This window comes from Oncorhynchus nerka, linkage group LG27, assembly GCF_034236695.1.
Source record: "Oncorhynchus nerka isolate Pitt River linkage group LG27, Oner_Uvic_2.0, whole genome shotgun sequence".
In the NCBI taxonomy this organism is placed as follows: domain Eukaryota; kingdom Metazoa; phylum Chordata; class Actinopteri; order Salmoniformes; family Salmonidae; genus Oncorhynchus; species Oncorhynchus nerka.
Genome location: NC_088422.1, coordinates 52142822 through 52161067, shown reverse-complemented (window position 1 = coordinate 52161067; position 18246 = coordinate 52142822). Strand labels below are relative to the sequence as shown.

The following is an 18246-nucleotide window of genomic DNA, read 5'->3' as shown; positions in this document are numbered from 1 at the left end:
ATCTCACCCAGTGGGGTCAAAATGATCACAAGAACGGTGAGCAAAAATCCCAGAACCACACGGGGGGACCTAGTGAATGACCTGCAGAGAGCTGGGACCAAAGTAACAAAACCTACCATCAGTAACACACTACGCTGCCAGGGACTCAAATCCTGCAGTGCCAGACGTGTCCCCCTGCTTAAGCCAGTACATGTCCAGGTCCATCTGAAGTTTTCTAGAGAGCATTTGGATGATCCAGAAGAAGATTGGGAGAATGTCATATGGTCAGATGAAACCAAAATATAACTTTTTGGTAAAAACTCAACTCGTCGTGTTTGGAGGACAAAGAATGCTGAGTTGCATCCAAAGAACACCATACCTACTGTGAAGCATGGGGGTGGAAACATCATGCTTTGGGGCTGTTTTTCTGCAAAGGGACCAGGACGACTGATCCGTGTAAAGGAAAGAATGAATGGGGCCATGTATCGTGAGATTTTGAGTGAATACCTCCTTCCATCAGTAAGGGCATTGAAGATGAAACGTGGCTGGGTCTTTCAGCGTGACAATGATCCCAAACACACCGTCCGGGCAACGAAGGAGTGGCTTCGTAAGAAGCATTTCAAGGTCCTGGAGTGGCCTGGCCAGTCTCCAGATCTCAACCCCATAGAAAATCTTTGGAGGGAGTTGAAAGTCCATGTTGCCCAGCAACAGCCCCAAAACATCACTGCTCTAGAGGAGATATGCATGGAGGAATGGGCCAAAATACCAGCAACAGTGTGTGAAAACCTTGTGAAGACTTACAGAAAACGTTTGACCTCTGTCATTGCCAACAAAGGGTATATAACAAAGTATTGATAAACTTTTTTGTTATTGACCAAATACTTATTTTCCACCATAATTTGCAAATAAATTAATAAAAAATCCTACAATGCGATTTTCTGGATTTTTTTTCTCATTTTGTCTGTCATAGTTGAAGTGTACCTATGATGAAAATTACAGGCCTCTCATCTTTTTAAGTGGGAGAACTTGCACAATTGGTGGCTGACTAAATACTTTTTTGCCCCACTGTACATATGAGATTAGTAAAGCCAGATATGTAAACATTATTAAAGTGACTAGTGTTCCATTCCTTAAAGTGGCCAGTGATTTTTAGTATATGTCAATAGGCAGCAGTCTCTAATGTGCTAGTGATGGTTGTGTAACAGTCTGATGGCCTTGAGATAAAAGCTGTTTTTCAGTCTCTTGGTCCAAGCTTTGATGCACCTGGCAGTGGTTTGGGTGGTTGAAACAGGCAGTGGTTTGGGTGGTTGATGTCCTTGATGATCTTTTTGGCCTTCCTCTGAAATTGGGTGCTGTACGTGTCCTGGAGGGCGGGTAGTTTGCCCCTGTTAATGCGTTGGGCAGACCGCACCATCCTCTGGAGAGCCTTGCGGTTGCTGGCAGTGCAGTTGCCGTACCAGGCGGTGATACAGCCCGACAGGATGCTTTCAATTGTGCATCTGTAAAAAGTTTGGGTTTTCTGTGTCAAGCCAAATTTCTTCAGCCTCCTGAGGTTGAGGCTCTGTTGCCCTTTCTTCACCACACTGTCTGTGTGGGTGGTCCATTTCAGTTTGTTTGTGATGTGTACGCCGAGGAACTTGATGCTTTCCACCTTCTCCACTGCGGTCCCGTCGATGTAGATAGGGGGGTGCACCCTCTGCTATTTCCTGAAGTCCACGATCATCTCCTTTGTTTTGTTGACGTTGAGTGAAAGGTTGTTTTCCTGACACCACACTCCCAGAGCCCTCACCTCCTCCCAGTAGGCTATCTCGTCATCGTTGGTAATCAAGACTACTGCTGTTGTCTGCAAACTTGATGATTTAGAGGTGTGCTTGGCCACGCGGTCATGGGTGAACAGGGAGTACAGGAGGGGGCTGAGCACGCACGCTTGTGGGGCCCCAGTGTTGAGGATCAATGGAGTGGAGTTGATGTTTCCTACCTTCACCCGTCAGGAAATCCAGGACCCAGTTGCACAGGGCGGGGTTCAGACCCAGAGCTTAATGATGAGCTTGGAGGGTACTATGGTGTTGAATGCTGAGGTATAGTCAATAAACAGCTTTCTTACTCTTGTCCAGATGGCATTGGCACTTTTTGTAGTCTGTGATTGTCTGTAGTCCCTGCCACATACGTCTGAACTGTTGAATTGCGACTCCACTTTATCTCTATACAGACATTTAGCTTGTTTGATTGCCTTGTGGAGTGAATAACTACACTGTTTATATTCTGCCATATTACCAGTCGCCTTGCAATGGTGAAATGCGGTGGTTCGCGATTTCACTTTCACGCGAATGCTACTATGCTACTCCTAATTGACTAATTTACAAAAATAAAAAAAACATACACTGGTTCCTCCTTTTAAAAGTTGCGAGCTTTCACCGCGGGACTTAGAGGTACCCAGCATCACGGCTTCATTGCTCCAGACCACTGCAAGGGGGGGTTAGAGCACTCATTATGCATTTTGGTCCCAAGGTTTTTATATGACCAATCATATCGTGTGGTTCCAATGATGAATTTTACGCGAGCTACGCGTCCCTGGTGACTTTATTCAGTAAAGATGGCTGACAAAACATTATGGTGGCAGCAAATTTAAAGTAATTATAACGTCATAACGAGTCAAGCTAAAAATGTACAATTGAGACGAATATGTTAGTTAATGTAGAGACAAATAGTGCATATTTTTTTGTCATAAAATTAATTTACGAAAATCGCTATTTCGCAAGTTTTATCATATCCAATACCAGGTGTATCAAACTCCATTCTTTGAATGATGTATTACAATTATACACTTCAACATTGTTTTACACTCCTGCCCCTAGGACATCAATGATTACACATTGTAACTATGCAATAGACTAGAAACATGATTTAAGTAAAGGCTGATTTGTAATTCATATATACAGAATAAAAACAGTACATCCTGCCAGCATGTCCACAAGCGAGCAACTGAGACGGATAATGACGCGTGGAAGAGAGCGAGGGACGAGATGGGAATAACAATCCAAGCTATTTGCTCTGAGACCGGCATAATGATGTAATGAAACAAGCAGGGAGCAGGTTTCAAACCCTCAACATTCGAGCCCGAAGTCCAGCACGCTATCGACTGTGCCCAAATGTTTTAATTGGGGTTGGGGCCGATTGTGGCTAAAAACACTATCAATTGTGATCTTTAACGTGGAAAGGGGGAAAAGTATTATTATTAGTTTTTCACTAGCAGGATGGACTAATAGCTGAACAATAGACTTCAACCTTTTACTAAAGAATTGTCTAATAGTCGAGCTAGGTGTGAACCCCCCCAACTTGCAACAAATCATGTGTATCCACCTTTCCACATCTACCTACAGTTGTGGCCAAAAGTTTTGAGAATGACACAATATTAATTTTCACAAAGTTTGCTGCATCAGTGTCTTTAGATCTTTTTGTCAGATGTTACTATGGAATACTGAATTATAATTACAAGCATTTCATAAGTGTCAAAGGCTTTTATTGACAATTACATGAAGTTGATGTAAAGAGTCAATATTTGCAGTGTTGACCCTTCTTATTCAAGACTTCTGCAATCCGCCCTGGCATGCTGTCAATTAACTTCTGGGCCACATCCTGACTGATGGCAGCCCATTCTTGCATAATCAATGCTTGGAGTTTGTCAGAATTGGTGGGTTTTTGTTTGTCCACCCGCCTCTTGAAAATTGACTACAAGTTCTCAATGGGATTATGGTCTGGGGAGTTTCCTGGCCATGGACCCAAAATATCGATGTTTTGTTCCCCGAGCCATTTAGTTATCACTTTTGCCTTATGGCAAGGTGCTCCTTCATGCTGGAAAAGGTATTGTTTGTCACCAAACTGTTCCTGGATGGTTGGGAGAAGTTGCTCTCGATTTATGTGTTGGTACCATTCTTTATTCATGGCTGTGTTCTTAGGCACAATTGTGAGTGAGCCCACTCCCTTGGCTGAGAAGCAACCCCACACATGAATGGTCTCAGGATGCTTTACTGTTGGCATGACACAGGACTGATGGTAGCGCTCACTTTGTCTTCTCCGGACAAGCTTTTTTCTGGATGCCCCAAACAATCGGAAAGGGGATTCATCAGAGAAAATGACTTTACCCCAGTCCTCAGCAGTCCAATCCCTTAACCCTATGCAGAATATCAGTCTGTCCCTGAGATTTTTCCTGGAGAGAAGTGCCTTCTTTGCTGCCCTTCTTGACACCTGGTCATCCTCCAAAAGTCGTTGCTTCACTGTGCGTGCAGATTCACTCACACCTGCCTGCTGCCATTCCTGAGCAAGCTCTGTACTGGTGGTGCCCCGATCCCACAGCTGAATCAACTTTAGGAGACGGTCCTGGCACTTGCTGGACTTTCCTGGGTGCCCTGAAGCTGCCTTCACAACAATTGAACCTCTCTCCTTGAAGTTCTTGATGATCCGATAAATGGTTGATGTAGGTGCAATTTTACTGACAGCAATATCCTTGCCTGTTGAGCCCTTTTTGTGCAAAGCAATGATGACGGCACATGAAAAACAATGATTCCAAGCACCACCCTCCTTTTGAAGCTTCCAGTCTGTTATTCAAACTCAATCAGCATGACAGAGTAATCTCCAGCCTTGTCCTCGTCAACACTCACACCTGTGTTAACGAGAGAATCACTGACATGATGTCAGCTGGTCCTTTTGTGGCAGGGCTGAAATGCAGTGGAAATGTTTTTGGGCGATTCAGTTCATTTTCAATGCAAAGAGGGACTTTACAATTCATCTGATGACTCTTCATAACATTCTGGAGTATATGCAAATTGGCATCATACAAACTGAGGCAGCAGACTTTGAAAATTAATATTTGTGTCATTCTCAAAACTTTTGGCCATGACTGCACATGTAATGCTCTGAAAAAAAATATATATATTGGTCATGGCTCCCGGGTGGCGCAGTGATCTAAGTCACTGCATCTCGGTGCAAGAGGCTTTACTACAGTCTCTGGTTCGAATTCAGGTTGTATCACATCTGACTGTGATTGGGAGTGCCATAGGGCACAATTAGCCCAGCATCACCCAGGTTTGCCTGGGGTAGGCCATCATTGTAAATAAGAATTTGTTCTTACCTGACTTGCCTAGTTAAATAATGGTTCAATTTAAAAAACAACCAGCGGCAACCGCAGCGCAATCAATAGGAGGTGAACAGTGGCTGGTGCTGAAAATATTGCTAACTTGTTATGCAAGTGTTGCACACCAACAGACGGAGAAAACCTACACCAGTCAAGCAATTCATTTCAACAATAATCTTAATTTTAATTTGACTTTACAAACAACAAGAGGGCTTAATTGGAGTCTATTTCTTCAGAGACTAGACCTATATAACTTAGCCTACCTCAGTTATGAAGCTTAACAGCCTAATAGAAGTAGGATTTTTTTTTACAAGGCCTACTTACAATTGCAACTGGTCACATGTAGTATCCTAGATAAAACAATACTTTAAAGAAAATAAGTCTGCACACATTTGTAAATCCCAAACTCTAAAAGTAATTGGAAGGGTAGATACAAATTATGTGTGACATTGTGGTTACAATAAAGAATGTAACCCATCATGCGAATGTTTCCTATTAGTAGGACAAGACTATACTTTTCATAGCCCGGCTACTGTTGTGAAAATCCCTCAACTTGCAATGTATTCGATGCTTAAGTACTCTAACGTGTTACATTTCTAACTCAAAACAGCATTTCTTCATCAACATCTTTATGCTTTCGTTAATCTTCTTGATCTTCCTCCTTTTTTTCTATAGCAATTTTGAGTCAATTACTCAAGGGCCACGGTTGATTAGTCTGTGAAGATGACGTTATTGAATGTCTAGCTTTGATCCATGCCTGGGCCTGCAGAACACAAAGTTATTTGTTTGTCAGACAAATCATTGGTTCAAACTACAGTACAAAATAAGCGAACACACATGGTTAATGTTCTGAGAACATTAACCATGTGTGATGTGTAACCGAAGAGATACCACGAGTGGGCACAGAATACATAGCCTTCCCGCTGTGGAAGTCTATTTCAGCACCTTTTTCGCAATGCTCTGAGACGAGCATGGAGAAACTTTTATAGACAGTGGGGAGAACAAGTATTTGATACACTGCCGATTTTGCAGGTTTTCCTACTTACAAAGCATGTAGAGGTCTGTAATTTTTATCATAGGTACACTTCAACTGTGAGAGACAGAATCTAAAACAAAAAGCCAGAAAATCACGATCAAGATCTCGCGATACATGGCCCCATCCATCCTCCCCTCAATACGGTGCAGTCGTCCTGTCCCCTTTGCAGAAAAGCATCCCCAAAGAATGTTTCCACCTCCATGCTTCACGGTTGGGATGGTGTTCTTGGGGTTGTACTCATCCTTCTTCTTCCTCCAAACACGGCGAGTGGAGTTTAGACCAAAAAGCTCTATTTTTGTCTTATCAGACCACATGACCTTCTCCCATTCCTCCTCTGGATCATCCAGATGGTCATTGGCAAACTTCAGACGGGCCTGGACATGCGCTGGCTTGAGCAGGGGGACCTTGCGTGCGCTGCAGGATTTTAATCCATGACGGCGTAGTGTGTTACTAATGGTTTCCTTTGAGACTGTGGTCCCAGCTCTCTTCAGGTCATTGACCAGGTCCTGCCGTGTAGTTCTAGGCTGATCCCTCACCTTTCTCATGATCATTGATGCCCCACGAGGTGAGATCTTGCATGGAGCCCCAGACCGAGGGGGATTGACCGTCATCTTGAACTTCTTCCATTTTCTAATAATTGAGCCAACAGTTGTTGCCTTCTCACCAAGCTTCTTGCCTATTGTCCTGTAAACCATCCCAGCCTTGTGCAGGTCTACAATTTTATCCCTGATGTCCTTACACAGCTCTCTGGTCTTGGCCATTGTGGAGAGGTTGGAGTCTGTTTGATTGAGTGTGTGGACAGGTGTCTTTTATACAGGTAACAAGTTCAAACAGGTGCAGTTAATACAGGTAATGAGTGGAGAACAGGAGGGCTTCTTAAAGAAAATGTAACAGGTCTGTGAGAGACGGAATTCTTACTGGTCGGTAGGTGATCAAGTACTTATGTCATGCAATAAAATGCAAATTAATTACTTAAAAATCATACAATGTGATTTTCTGGATTTTGGTTTTAGATTCCGTCCCTAACAGTTGAAGGGTACCTATGATAAAAATGACAGACCTCTACATGCTTTGTAAGTAGGAAACACTGCCAATTTAGCAGGTTATCAAATACTTGTTCTCCCCACTGTATATAAAATATTCCATGATATTCATAAGGTGTGTGTTGACTGAATATACACAAGTGATGTCTGCTAAATAATCAAGTTAGAGTTCTCCAGAAATAAATCATTCTAAATAACAAACTGGTTTTATTTACCAATTGGTGAGAATGTCTCACCCCATGTTCAAGAATTGCCTTTTTTTTTTTTTTTATGAAAACGAAATCCTCTCCAAAATATTGTTAATTCATTTAGAATTATATTAAAGCCCCTTAGGATCTGTGAGAATATCTAACGGAAAATGCCCTTTAGATATTAATTTGGAGTCCTCCAATCCTCTAAATCTAACTATTAGCAGAGAGTCACGTCATTGAAAAACATTTTTTTTCAATATACTGTAGGCCTACCATAGGTGAAATGAGTCTCACTAGTGTTGAGTAATGTGTTTTTAAAAATAGTGTAGGTCTTATTTTTTTAAAGAGCATATTGAAGAAGAAGAAAGAAGAAAAAGCCTACAGCTATTTTGGCACCGTTTCTCTCTCCTCTGAGGCAAGCATGGGGACTGGTCTTGATAAATCAATGAGGTTTTTATTTTCCCTTTATCTCCATTTGGGTATTGGTTAGACAAGAATTAGAAAATTATGGTGCAGACATGTTATGCTCTTAGTATAACCTTTATTTAACTAGGCAAGTCAGCAAATATTTATTTACAAGGACAGCCTACTCCTTCCTCTTGTTGTACAGGAGGAAGGAAACCCTGATGGTTTTGTTTTTCGTTTTTCTCTGAATATAAACACCATAATTTTAATCTAATTAATTAAGCCAAATTTCTTAGTCAATCCCATATACTGTGTTATTACAAAAAGGTTTTCAATTCTCTGTTAATGCTATTTAAAAAATGTAGTTTGTCTCTCTGTGCTTCATAATTCTTTTTCAATTCGCAAGAGTCTGAATGTACCTCAACAGCGAGAGCATCCGAGTGAGCGAAACAACGGCCCTATCTCTGTATGTAAAGCCCATCTATCTGATGCTGTATGGTCAAAATGAATATGATATTGTTGAAAGCATCCAAGCGACCAAAATATATTTTTGACCAGATAGATGGGCTTCACATACAGAGAGAGGGGAGCAGATACGCTCGCTCGGATGTTTTCAAAAATATCATTCTTTTTGACCAGCATTGAAGCGCTGAATGCAAGGGAAGCCAGCGAGCATTTGGCCTACCTTGATAATAAAACAATTATAATAATAGCCAATCAGCTTTGAGCTAAACTGAGTGTGCTCAACTTTGAATGGTCCTAGAGCACCAAAAAAAGTGTCAAGGGAAGCCCGTTTGGATTTGGCTTCACACCAATCACATCACCCCAAAAGCCAATCGTCATATACAGAAAAAACTTGAATGGTTGCGTCTCTTTGTGTTGTCTTCCAGAGAATAGCTAGCTAGCTAAAATGGTCACTTTCCTAAATTAGCCATGGAGGGAGATCGGGATTGTGGTTTTACTTAATTCTCCGTACTGGTCAATGATTATAACAGTGATTCTGATCCAACCATAAATTCACACGTTGTGCTCCTGGCTTGAAAGGATGTAAGTTCAACATGTAGCTAGATGTAGTAGGTTAATGTTAAATAGCTGGCCTGGCATTTTAGCCAGGTAGGCTAGGACAAAAAAACTAAAAGTGTGTACTATATCATGACAGTCATAGACCGTTTAGTCAACATGAACCGAAATATAAACGCAACAATTTCAACAATTTTAATGAGTTTATTCATTTCGGTCATTTTGAAATAAATTAATTAGGCCCTAATCTATGGATTTCACAACTCGGCAGGGGCACAGCCATGGGTCCAACCACATGGTAGCCATGCCCACCCACTGGAGAGCCAGGCCCAGTCAATCAGAATACATTTTCCTCCACAAAAGAGCTTTATTACAGACATAAATACTTCTGTTTCATCACATGTGGTTACACGTGGTCTGCGGTTGAGGCTGGTTGGATGTACTGCCAAATTCTCTAAAACGACATTGGCGGCGTCTTGTGGTAGAGAAATTAACATTCAATTCTCTGGCAACAGAGACATTCCTGCAGTTGACATTCCTTCAGTCAGCATGCCAATTGCAAGTTTCCTCAAAACTTGAGATGTCTGTGGCGTTGTGTGACAAAACTACACAATTTAGAGTGGCCTTTTATTGTCTCCAGCAAAATGTGTATCTGTGTCATGATCATGCTGTTTAATCAGCTACTTGATATGCCACACCTATCAGGTGGATGGATTATCTTGGCAAAGGAGAAATGCTCACTAACAGTGATGTAAGTAAATAAAGAAATAAACATTTCTGAGAAATAAGCTTTTTGTGCGTATGGAACATTTCTGGGATCTTTTATTTCAATCAATCAAATGTATTTATAAAGCCCTTTTTACATCAGCCGATGTCACAGAGTGCTGTACAGAAACCCAGCTTAAAACCCCAAACAGCAAGCAATGAAGAAGCACGTGGCTAGGAAAAACTCCCTAGAAAGTCAGAAACCTAGAGAGGAACCAGGCTCTGAGGGGTGGCCAGTCCTCTTCTGACTGTGCCGGGTTGACATTATAACAGTACATGTCCAAGATGTTCATAGATGACCAGGTCAAATAATAATAAGCACAGTTGTTGTAGAGAGTGCAAAAGGTCAACACCTTAGGAGTAAATGTCAGTTGGCTTTTCACACACAGACGTACAGACGGACGGACGGCCCAGGTGGACTGGGGACAGCAAGGAGTCATCAGGCATGGGCTCAGGTCCTCCAAAAGGGGATGGAGAGAGAGAATTAGAGGGAGCATACTTAAATTCACACAGGACACCAGATAAGACAGGAGAAATACTCCAGACATAACAGACTGACCCTAGCCCCCAACACAAACTATTGCAGCATGAATACTGGAGGCTGAGACAGGAGGGGTTGGGTACACTGTGGCACAGTCCGATGATACCCCCGGAAAGGGCCAATCAGGCAGGATATAACCCCACCCACTTTTCCAAAGCACACCCTCCACACCACTAGAGGGATATCTTCAAACCACCAACTTACTACGCTGAGACAAGGCTGAGTATAGCCCATGAAGATATCCCCCTCGGCACGAACTCTAGGGGGGAGCCAAACCCGGACAGGAAGTTCACTGTAGTGACTCAACCCACTCAAGTGACACATTCCTCCTAGGGACAGGATGGAAGACCACCAGTGACTCAGCCCACGTAATAGGGTTAGAGGCAGAGAATCCCGGCGGAGAGAGGGGAACCGGCCAGGCAGAGAAAGCAAGGGCGGTTCGTGGCTGCAGTGCCTTTCCGTTCACCTTCACACCCCTGGGCCAAACTACACTCAATCATAGGACCTACTGAAGAGATGAGTCTTCAATAAAGACTTAAAGGTTGAGACTGAGTCTGCGTCTCTCACATGGATAGTCAGATCATTCCATAAAAATGGATCTCTATAGGAGAAAGCCCTGCCTCCAGCAGCGTACGTGTAGGTATGTATGACATGACCATATCGGAGAGATATGTAGGACCAAGCTATTGTAATGCTTTGTAGGTTAGCAGTGAAACCTTGAAATCAGCCCTAGCCTTTACAGGAAGCCAGTGTAGAGAGGCTAGCACTGGAGCAATATGATCAAATTTGGGGTTCTAGTCAAGATTCCAGCTGCCGTGTGTAGCACTAACTTAAGTGCTAGCCTTTAGTGCTTAATCCAGGTAGCTGGAAAGTAGAGCATTGCAGTAGTCTAATCTAGAAGTGACAAAGCATGGATTAACTTTTCTGCATTTTCTGATTTTTGCAACGCTACGAAGATGGAAAAAAGTCTTGATATGTTTGTCAAAAGAGAAGATCAGGGTCCAGTGTAACGCCGAGCTCCTTCAGTTTTATTTGAGATGACTGTACAACCATCAAGATTAAGATGGAAATGTTGGTGCTTCACCATGTTTCATCGAAATGTACAGCTGTTTATCGTCCGCATAGCAGTGAAAGTTAACATTGTGTTTCCGAATGACACCAAGAGGTAAAATATATAGTGAAAACAATAGTGGTCCTAAAACGGAACCTTGAGGAACACCGAAACTTTTGATTTGTCAGAGGACAAACCATCCACAGAGACTAACTGATATCTTTCCGACAGATAAGCTCTAAACCATGCCAGAACTTGTCCGTGTAGATCAATTTGGGTGTCCAATCTCTCCAAAAGAATGTCATGATCGATGGTGTCAAAAGCAGCACTAAGGTCTAGACGGGTGGACAATTCCAGTCCTCGAGGGCCTGATTGGTGTCACAGTTTTGCCCCAGCTAACACACCTGATTCCAATAATCACCTAATCATGATGTTTAGTTTAGAATGCAATTTCATTAATCAGTTGTGTTTGCCAGGGATGGAAAAAGTGAGACACCAATCAGGCCCTCGAGGACTGGAGTTGCCCACCCCTTGGTATGATGCCGTTAAAGAGTAATTTACCACCTTCACGAGTGCAGTCTTAGTGCTATGGTGGGGTCTAAAACCAGCGGTAAGCGTTTTGTATACATTGTCTTCAGTGAGTTGCTGCTGAGCTTTGGAGAAATACGCAGATTTAAAGAGTCTGTCATTTGCTTTCTAATGATCATGATATTTTCTTCAAAGTAGTTCATGAAACATGACCAACACTTTACATGTTGCGTTTTATATTTTTTGTTCAGCGTACTTGCGCGCGAAACACACACACACACACACACACACACACACACACACACACCCACCAGTACCATGGACAGCCACATACAGTTGAAGTCGGAAGTTTACATACACCTTAGCCAAATACATTTAAACTCAGTTTTTCACAATTCCTGACATTTAATCCGAGTAACAAATCCCTGTCTAACAATTTCTGATCAATTAGGATCACCACTTTATTTTAAGAATGTGAAATGTCAGAATAATAGTAAGGGGAATGATTTATTTGAACTTTTATTTATTTCATCACATTCCCAGTGGGTCAGTTTACATACATGCACTCAATTAGTATTTGATAGCATTGCCTTTAAAATGTTTAATTTGGGTCAAACGTTTCGGGTAGCCTTCCACAAGCTTCCCACAATAAGTTGGGTGAATTTTGGCCCATTCCTCCTGACAGAGCTGGTGTAACTGAATCAGGTTTGTAGGCCTCCTTGCTCGCACATGCTTTTTCAGTTCTGCCCACAAATTTTCTATGGGATTGAGGTCAGGGCTTTTTGGTGGCCACTCCAATATCTTGACTTTGTTGTCCTTTAGCCATTTTGCCACAACTTTGGAAGTATGCTTGTGGTCATTGTCCATTTGGAAGACCCATTTGCAACCAAGCTTTAATTTCCTGACTGATATCTTGAGATGTTGCTTCAGTATATGCACATAATTTTCTTGCCTCATGATGCCATCTATTTTGTGAAGTGCACCAGTCTCTCCTGCAGCAAAGCACCCCACAACATGATGCTGCCACCCCCGTGCTTCACGGTTGGGATGGTGTTCTTTGGCTTGCAAGCCTCCCCCTTTTTCCTCCAAACATAACGATGCTATGAGACTTGAAATTGAGCTCCTGTTTCCATTGATCATCCTTTATGTTTCTACAACTTGATTGGAGTCCACCTGTGGTAAGCTCAATTGATTGGCCATGATTTGGAAAGGCACACACCTGTCTATATAAGGTCCTACAGTTGTCAGAGCATAAACCAAGCCATGAGGTCGAAGAAATTGTCCATAGAGCTCCGAGACAGGAGTGTGTCAATGCACAGATCTGGGGAAGGGTACCAAAAAATTTCTGCAGCATTGAAGCTCCTCAAGAACACAGTGTCCTCCAACATTCTTAAATGGATTAAGTTTGAATCCACCAAGACTCTTACTAGAGCTGGCTGCCTGGCCAAACTGAGCGATTGTGGGAGAAGGGCCTTGGTCAAGGAGATGACCAAGAACCTGATGGTCACTCTAGAGTTCCTCTCTGTGGAGAACCTTCCAGATGGACAACCATCTTTGCAGCACTCCACTAATCAGGGCTTTATGGTAGAGTGGCCAGAAGGAAGCCACTCTTCAGTAAAAGGCACATGACAGCCCTCTTGAAGTTTGCCAAAAGGCACCTAAAGACTCTCGGACCATGAGAAACAAGATTCTCTGGTCTGACCAATATTGAACTCTTTGGCTTGAATACCAAGCGTCACGTCTGGAGGAACCCTCCCCATCCTACCTGACAGAGCTTGAGAGGATCTGAGGAGAAGAATGGGAGAAACTCCACAAATACCGTGTGCCTTGCTTGTAGCGTCATACTCAGGAATACTCAAGGCAGTAATCGCTGTCAAAGGTGCTTCAACACAGTACTGAGTAATGGGTCTGAATACTTATGTAAATGTGATATTTCAGTTTTTGTTATTTTTATACATGTGAACATTTTCTAAAAAACTGTTTTTGTTCTGTCATTATGGAGTATTGTGTGTAGATTGGGGGGGGGGGAACAATTTAATCAATTTAAGAATAAGACTGTTACCTAATAAAATGTAGAAAAAGTCAAGGGGTCTGAGTACTTTCCGAAGGTACTGTATGAACTAACAGGTTATAGAGCAAACAACGCAATTATCACAACACGGGTTGTAATATGGATTTTTTTCCTTGCTTGGCATCCCTGTTGATTTTACCCATGCACTGCTACTGGTCTCCAGTCAGGAACCCGCAGCAAATATGTCAGTGAACAGCATGCATCCAAAACTTGGCTTTAGCAATATTTCTAATACAATCGCGGCAAAATAAATTGTAAAAGCAAATGAATCCTGCTGAAAATAAAAGACTATTCTGCCTGTAGGTTACCAAATATGTTATCAACTTCCAAATAGGCCTATTGAGCGAACAGCACTGTTTTATAAAGTAAAACGAGAGAGGCAAGGCTTTTGACACAAGGGCAAGCCATCGCCGGTGATTGAACTGCGCTTCATTGGGCGAGTCAGTGGAACTGGAAGGGTTTTTTTAGGACTAGAATATTATACAATATGCATCTCCACACACCTAGGCCTAGGCTATTGATGGATTGACGACAAGGTTGTTTTTATTGATCGCATATTCTCAGTTTGTCATTGTCAAAATAGGTTGTTATTTCAATCATTTGTTAGGTATTAAAACAAATTCTGCTAAAGTTTTCAGTCATAAAATGATGTGGAATTGCATGAAATGCATTTTATAAAAGGCAACAAAGAAAAAGCTACAAACTGTGTGCAACTTCTGCAAGCACCCTACTCTACTGTTCTGTGCCAGTACGCAAAAGCGAGGATAATGCATGCAATTGACACCCAGTTTACAAATTAAGCATTGAGTAACACATTATTACAAACACACATGTATTCATATTTTCGTTACAAAATTTATTGATTAAATGTGGAGTTGTCATGCTGAAGTATGGCCATACCTACAGTAATAGGTAGAATTTTCATCTTCTATTGACATCATTGACAGTAATAGGAGTGTATATTGACCTACTGTAGCTGGCCCCTGTCCATCCTTCCCTCTCCAGGCCCATGTGAAGGCTCAGGTGTCCAGTAAGAGCCAGCTGCTGGACATGATGAGCAGGAAGCACCGGGAGCTGGAAGGCCGGCTGGACGACATGCTCTCCCGTATCGCCAAGGAGACTGAGGAGATCAAGGACCTGGAGCAGCAGCTGACCGACGGTGAGAGGGACTAGAACTTGATGATTTGCCTGAGTCCTGTTCATTAGGCACAAAAAGGAAGAAAACCGACTGACACAGGGAGGAGCTTTAAAAATAAAATTAAAATAACTAGGCAAGTAAGTTAAGAACAAATTCTTATTTACAGTGATGGCCTACCCCGGGCGAAGCTGGGCCAATTGTGCTCCGTCCTATGGGACTCCCAATCACGGCCGGATGATATACAGCCTGGAATCAAACCAGGGACTGTAGGGACACCTCTTGTCTTAGACCACTGCGCCACTCTACCTGAACGTGTTCAATTAGAAAAGTTTTCCTTTGTAAAACATTTTCCTACAATGTGCCCTAATGAACACGACTCTGCTGTCTGTCTCCAAACAGATAATGAGAGAGAGCTGCTTCTGGTTGGGTTTAAAGTTTAGTTTAGTTTATTAGGATCTCCATTATCTATTGCACATACTCTTCCTGGGGTCCTCATAAAACATACAAATACATGACAAAGTACAGAACAGTTAAAGTCAAGAACATAAGTTATATATTGGAAAGACCTCAAGAGACAACAAAAATACTATTTACACACTTCATAAATACAGTTGAAGTCGGAAGTTTACATACACTTAGGTTGGAGTCATTAAAACCACTCCACAAATTTCTTGTTAACAAACTATAGTTTTGGCAAGTCAGTTAGGACATCTACTTTGTACATGACACAAGTTATTTTTCCAACAATTGTTTACAAACAGATGATTTCACTTATAATTCACCTTATCACAATTCCAGTGTGTCAGAAGTTTACATACACTAAGTTGACTGCCTTTAAACAGCTTGGAAAAATGCAGAAAATGGTGTCATGGCTTTAGAAGCTTCTGATAAGCTAATTGACATCATTTGAGTCAATTGGAGGTGTACCTGTGGATGTATTTTAAGGCCTACCTTCAAACTCAGTGCCTCTTTGCTTGACATCATGGGAAAATCAAAAGAAATCAGCCAAGAATTGTAGACCTCCACAAGTCTGGTTCATCCTTGGGTGAAATTTCCAAACGCCTGAAGGTACCATATTCATCTGCACAAACGCCTTCTGTCTCCTTGAGATGTATGTACTTTGGTGCGCAAAGTGCAAATCAATCCCTGAACAACAGCAAAGGACCTTGTGAAGATTCTGAAGGAAACAGGTACAAAAGTATCTATATCCACAGTAAAACAAGTCCTATAATGACATAACCTGATAGGCCGCTCAGCAAGGAAGAAGCCACAGCTCCAAAACCGCCATAAAAAAGCCAGACTACGGTTTGCAACTGCACATAGGGACAAAGATCGTACTTTTTGGAGAAATGTCCTCTGGTCTGATGAAACAAAAATACAACTGTTTGGCCATAATGACCATCGTTATGTTTGGAGGAAAACAGGGGAGGCTTACAAGCTGAAGAACACCATCCCAACCTTGAAGCACGGGGGTGGCAGCATCATGTGGTGGGGGTGCTTTGTTGCAGGAGGGACTGGTGCACTTCACAAAATAAATGACATCATGAGGAAAGAAAATTGTGTGTATATATATTGAAGCAACATCTCAAGATATCAGTCAGAAAGTTAAAGCTTGGTTGCAAATGGGTCTTCCAAATGGACAATGACCCCTAGCATACTTCCAAAGTTGTGACAAAATGGCTTAAGGACAACAAAGTCAAGGTGTTGGAGTGGCCATCACAAAGGCCTGACCTCAATCCCATAGAAAATTAGTGGGCAGAACTGAAAAAGCGTGTGCGAGCAAGGAGGCCTACAAACCTGACTCAGTGACACCAGCTCTGTCAGGAGGAATGGGCCAAAATTCACCCAATTTATTGTGGGAAGCTTGTGGAAGGCTACCTGAAACATTTGACCCATGTTAAACAATTTAAAGGCAATGCTTCCAAATACTAATTGAGTGTATGTAAACTTCTGATCCACTGGGAATGTGATGAAAGCTTCAATAAATCATCATTTCACATTCTTAAAATAAAGTGGTGATCCTAACTGACCTAAGACAGGGAATTTTTACTAAATGTCAGGAATTATGAAAATCTGAGTTTAGATGTATTTGGCTAAGGTGTATGTAAACTTCCGACTTCAACTGTACATATTCAGAGGCACTGTGATACAAAATGTTTTTAAAGCTAATTTAGCTTTTGCCTGAGTAACCTCTGGTGGCAGAGCATTTCATGATGACATGGCTCTTTATATAGCTGAGCGACACAATAAATCTGTTTTTGGTTTGGGCACAGTGAATTAACCCATAGTGACGTGTCTGTTGGTGTGTGCAGTGAGCTCAAAGTATTGGGACAGTGACCAATGTTTTCTTGTTTTGGCTCTGTACTCTTACTTAGATTTTGAAATGATACAGTGACTACAAGGTTAAAGTGCAGACTGTCAGCTTTAATTTGAGGGTATTACAGCAGTTTTTGTACATAGCCCCCCCCCCCCATTTTAGAGGACCGAAAGTATTGGGACAAATTCCCTTGTGTATTAAAGGAGTCAAAAGTGTATTATTTGGTGACATTTTCCTAGCACGCAATGATTACTGTACATCAAGCTTGTGACTTAACAAACTTGTTGGATGCATTTTTTTTTCTTCGTTTTATTGTAAAGGAGAATAGAATGTTTCTAAACACTTCTACATTTATGTGGATGCTACTGTGATTATCGATAGTCCTGAATGAATCGTGGATAATGATGAGTGAGAAATATCGTCCCCCCTCAAAAATGCTAACCTCCCCTGTTATTGTAATGGTAAGAGGTTAGCATGTCTTGTTCGTCTGTAACTTTCCCACTCATCATTATTCACGATTAATTCAGGACTATCCATAATCATGGTAGCATCCACATTAATGTAGAAGTGCTTAGAAACATATTCCATTCTTATTTACAATAAAAGTGACTCCAAAATGAAACATTATATTTCTATTGGGCAAAAATAATCTGAAACACAACCAAAACGAACAGCAAATGCATCCAACAAATTTGTAGAGTCACAAGATTGATGTAATCATTGCGTGGTAGGAATTGTGGACCAAATACAACATTTTTGACTACTTTAATTGGTCCCCTCAGTCATTTTATCGTTTCAAATCCAAAATGCAGCGGTACAGAGCCAAAACAACAAATGTTTAATTCTCCCAATACTTTTGGAGCTCACTATGTATGTTTGAAGTGTATGCAAATAGATTATAAAGTGGTTAGACATTTTCAACACACAAATGTTTCTTAAAAAGACTAGAAGAGAAGTAGTCAATTTCTCCTTAACCATGAAACACTATCATGCATGTTGTTGATGTTAGTTCTGTGTGCAGTTAAGGGCA

At 41.7% G+C, this 18246-nt stretch overlaps 1 protein-coding gene across 8 annotated transcripts in view; it reads left to right on the top strand.

Annotated features, from left to right (window-relative positions):
• cntrl (centriolin) overlaps nt 1–18246 on the top strand; it is a 121829-nt gene that overhangs the window by 48358 nt on the left and 55225 nt on the right. For all 8 annotated transcript variants that reach the window (XM_029638573.1, XM_029638571.1, XM_065011772.1 and 5 more), the window contains one exon: nt 14767–14920. In XM_029638573.1, coding sequence (XP_029494433.1) covers nt 14767–14920 — 154 coding nt within the window. The remainder of the gene's footprint in view (nt 1–14766; nt 14921–18246) is intronic.